At 35.6% G+C, this 4,729-nt stretch overlaps 1 protein-coding gene across 1 annotated transcript in view; it reads left to right on the forward strand.

Moving 5' to 3' along the window:
- LOC104757142 (U4/U6 small nuclear ribonucleoprotein Prp3) overlaps window positions 2,708-4,729 on the forward strand; it is a 4,569-nt gene continuing 2,547 nt past the window's right edge. Inside the window, exons 1-5 of the mRNA XM_010479859.2 lie at window positions 2,708-3,246; window positions 3,407-3,682; window positions 3,782-4,156; window positions 4,239-4,433; window positions 4,533-4,687. Coding sequence (XP_010478161.1) covers window positions 2,764-3,246; window positions 3,407-3,682; window positions 3,782-4,156; window positions 4,239-4,433; window positions 4,533-4,687 — 1,484 coding nt within the window. The 5' untranslated portion in view covers window positions 2,708-2,763. The remainder of the gene's footprint in view (window positions 3,247-3,406; window positions 3,683-3,781; window positions 4,157-4,238; window positions 4,434-4,532; window positions 4,688-4,729) is intronic.

The raw sequence follows: 4,729 nt of genomic DNA on the forward strand, positions 1-4,729 counted from the left end.
TAGTGGATAAACCCGAATGGGTTTTTAGTTTTGTGGGTAAACCCGTGGGTACCCGAATTATTTATCTTATGTGATGTATTTTGCATTTTATATTATATATAATTTTATCTTTAACTTTTTGATACCAAATGTGATTTATATTATGTATTTTGTGTATTTTACTATATCTGTAACAATTTTCAAAATTTTGTAATTTTATATAATTTAAAGGAAAAATGATTGTCAGCTACTTGAAGTATACGCCAACACATCGTCACACATTCAAACAATATAAATGTCTTTTTAACTACGTGAACTATTGTCATCACATAAGAACATGCATAAACAAGCACATGTTATGTGTATAACACCATAAACATTCAACTCCGGTGGTTGGTTGGCCGGAATCCGGCGTTGACCAATGTTGACCGACATTGACCAGTGTTAACCAGTGTTGACCGGCGTTGACCAAAAAAAATATTCAAAAAAATATTTTTTCTTTTTTCCTATAAATAATAACTTTTTTGTTTTTAGGTATTTTGATAAATAAATAAAAGATAAATGTTTTGTATAATTTACAAAAACAAAAGGGATATAACAACAAAAAGTTATACACCAAATTTTATGTGTAGTAGATTTTTTTATAAAACTATAACAGATATATACCTTTTCCTTTTAACAATCATTTTTTGTTTTGTATTTTCATAGGTGGGGATTTTAGATATATTTTTTTCTTTTTACTTATTTATAAGATTATGTCATTTGAAATATATTCAAGGCATTGCCAACTATTTCTTTGATTTTACAAAACCAACCTTTGATTTTACAAAATAAACTTTTGTTTTTTAACTATCTTCTAGATATATGTCTTTTATGTAAATAAATAAAATTTTCATTATTTTCTTCCTTTCTTTTTCTTATTAAAAATAAAGAAATAGTTGGCAATGTCTTGCATACATTTCAAATGACATAATCTTATAAATAAGTAAAAACAAAAAAATATTTATAACTCCCACCTTTGAAAATACAAAATAAAAATGCTTTTTAACAGGAAAAGTATATATTTGTTATATTTTTATAAAAAATCTCCTAAACATAAAATTTTGGTGTATAACTTTTTGTTGTTATATTTTGTTTTTGTAAATTATACAAATCATTAATCTTTTTATCTCTTTATCAAAAATACCTAAAAACAAAAAAGTTCTTATTTATAGGGAAAAAAAAAAATTTTGGTCAACGCCGGTCAACACTGGTCAACGCCGGTCAACACTGGTCAATGTCGGTCAACATTGGTCAACGCCGGATTCCGGTCAACCAACCACCGGAGTTGAATGTTTATGGTGTTGTACACATAACATGTGCTTGTTTATGGATGTCCTTATGTGATTATAATAGTTTACGTAGTTAACAAGACATTTATATTGTTTGTATGTGTGGCGATGTGTTGGCGTATACTTTAAGTAGCTGACAATCATTTTTCCTAATTTAAATAAAGAATAGCAAATATATTAAAGAGTTTTGTTTTAAATAGATAAAACAAAATTTATTATTATATATTAGATAAAACTAAAGTTTTGTTCATAATTTACGATTTTATGGTTTTGGTGGGAAAACGAGATTTTGCAGTTTTGGCGGGAAAACGAGATTTTACGATTTTGGCGAGAAAACGAGATTTTGCGATTTTGGCGGAAAAACGAGATTTTACGGTTTTGGCGGGAAAAAGAGATTTTGCGGTTTTGGCGAGAAAACGAGATTTTGCGGTTTTGGCGGGAAAATGAGATTTTGCAGTTTTGGCGGGAAAACAAGATTTTACGATTTTGGCGGGAAAATGAGATTTTGTAGTTTTGGAGGTAAAACAAGATTTTGCGAGTTTGGTGGGAAAACGTGATTTTGCGGTTTGACGGAAAAATATAATTTTGCTGTTTTGGCGGGAAAACGTAATTTTGCGGTTTTGGCAGAAAAACGAGTTTTCGTGTTTTGTGTTTTTGGTAGGAAAATGTGATTTTGTGGGTTTAGTGTAGGTGATTAGACTTGACAAAAAAAAAGTATAGGTGATTAGAAAGAAAAAAAAAACCCAATGGGTACCCATAACTGATAGGGTAAACCCGTGTAAGACTTTATAGTTTTAGGTACCTGCCCATTTTTAACCCATTTAATTTCTTAGAGAGAAAACAGATCCCAAAACCCAGTTTTAAGCATGGGTTTCGGGTACCCACTGGGTTTTTACCCACTTTTAACATCCCTAACTTATATAAATTAACACTCGATAATTAATATTTATTCGTTCTCTTTTTTTTTAACGGAAAAAAAAGTCAGCAATTGATAACTTTGGATTAATATCTCAAGAAATTAATAAAATATCATCGTTTTTCGTGAAAATAGAAATTGAGAAATATTTTGTAAAGTAAAAGTAAATTTGATAAATATCATCCAAACTATATAAAAAAACTAACATAGAAGGCCAATTAGAAGTAACTCGGAAATGGGCTTGGCCCATAATCGGAAGAGGGAAGGGAAGTTTGTTTGACGAGTAGTCGTCGCGTCGGTGACAGATTTTTGTATATACCGGTGAGATCTCTTCCGTCTTTTCACTGTCTTGATTTTTCTAGAGGTTACGAAAAATCTGATACAAGAAAAAATTGGTTTCGCTGGGTCTTTTTTGGTTCAATCTCGACTAGCTGGTTTATTCCGGTTGTGAATTTTCGTATATTAATAGGACCGACGAAGCAAAATTCCTAAGCTGAGTGAGTAAAAAAAAAAAAAAACCCAAACCCTAAAATCGCCATGGATAAGGAGAGATATTCCAGGAGCCACCGTGACGATCGTGATCGTGATCGTGATTCAAGTCCCGAACATTCTCCGCAACGTGAAGGCGGACGCCGACGAGATCGCGATGGTGATTCGAAGCGGCGTGATTCAGACCACTACCGCTCATCGAGGCGCGAGGATAGGGAGGATGAGAGAGATAGGGGTAAGGAGAGAGGTCGGAGATCTGTAGAGCGAGGCGAGAGGGAAGGGAGTAGAGATAGGGAAAGGCATCATCATGAGAGGTCTCACGAAGGAACTAAAGAGAAGGAACCGAGGAGCAAGAGGAAAGATAGAGACGAGGAGAATGGGGCTAGGGATGGGAAGAAGAAATCTAGGTTTTCTGATGGGAATGGTGAGAGGAAGAGCAGGTTTGAGGATGTGGCTATGGAATCTGAGAACAAGAGTGCTCACGTCACTGAGGGTTCTGGGGCTATGAATCCTACTAGCGGCGTTTCGATTGTGAGTTCTCTATACCTTTTTTGGTTAATCTTCTTAGTTGCTACTGTCTGTTTCTGATGTTTGCTTACCTGTAGTGTTCAAAATTATCTCGAGTCGTCTTTGCTACTTTGAGCTTCAATAGGTTGTGTGAATGGTTTTTGAATTGCTTGTCTCTGTGCAGGGCGCCTCTTCAATTACTTCTGTTGCATCGGAAGCTTCTTTGGCTCCTAGTCAAACCCTGCTCACTAAGGTATCTTCGATATATACAACGGATGAAAATAAGGCTAGTATTGTCGGATCTCATGAGGTTCCTGGAAAATCTAGTACAGATGGAAGACCATTGTCAACAGCTGGGAAAAGTACTCCAAACTTGTCTTCTGATGCGTTAGCCAAAGCTAAGAAAGCTCTACAGTTCAAGCACAAAGGATTGGCGGATAAATTGAAGAAACTTCCTTTGGTAAGAATAAGATCTTCATATATTTAGAGTCTAGACATTTGCTTTCATTCTTCTCTTACAACTTTGTATTTGATAAATTGCCCTTTCTTCTCTGTGCAGTTGAACAAGGGTACTAAGTCAACTTCAGAAGGTACCCCAAATACCAGAGTACAATCATCGACTACCACTCCTGCTGTCTCTACAGGAACCTCTTTTGCATCAGCAGTGCCACATTCTGGCCTTGCTGGTCTTGGGAGTATTAACATTGAAGCTGTTAAGCGAGCTCAGGAGCTGGCAGCTAACATGGGATTTCTTCCGGATCGAAACTATGGTCCCGTTCTCAACCTATTTTCGGGACAAGCATCCTCAGATACGGCTGTTGCAGAGAGACCCGCCAAGCCCCCTGTTCTGCGTGTGGATGCACTAGGAAGGGAGATTGATGAACATGGAAATGTTATTAGTGTGACTAAACCAAGCAATCTTAGTACATTGAAGGTCAGCAATGTTAATCTTAATGACTTAAGTTTTCATGTTTTTCTTTTTATGATCGAGCTTCTAATGTACTTGGATTTTACAGGTTAACATTAACAAACAGAAGAAAGACGCCTTTCAGATTCTTAAACCTCAACTGGAAGAAGATCTAAAAGAAGACCCCCATTTTGACCCACGGATGGGTATTGATGTAAAAAAGATTGTGAGACCTAAACGTATGACTTTCCAGTTTGTTGAGGAAGGTAAATGGACAAGAGATGCTGAGAGTTTGAAGTTAAAGGTAATGCATTGTGTTTTGTATGAATGCCTTTTAACCATTTTCCTTCTTGGTGGTCTCTATAGATGTCTCACTATGTGTATTTTTAACTTTTCTTTGTAGAGTCAATTTGGTGAAGCAAAAGAAAGGGAGCTGAAGGTGAAGCAAGCCCATCTGGCAAAGGCAAAGGATGATATAAATCCAAATTTGATAGAGGTATCAGAACGTGTCCCGAGAAAAGAGAAGCCGAAGGAGTCAATTCCAGATGTTGAGTGGTGGTACGTAATTTTCTCACCTTGTCCTTTCTGTTAATGCTCTAA

This window comes from Camelina sativa, chromosome 17 (genome assembly GCF_000633955.1).
Source record: "Camelina sativa cultivar DH55 chromosome 17, Cs, whole genome shotgun sequence".
In the NCBI taxonomy this organism is placed as follows: domain Eukaryota; kingdom Viridiplantae; phylum Streptophyta; class Magnoliopsida; order Brassicales; family Brassicaceae; genus Camelina; species Camelina sativa.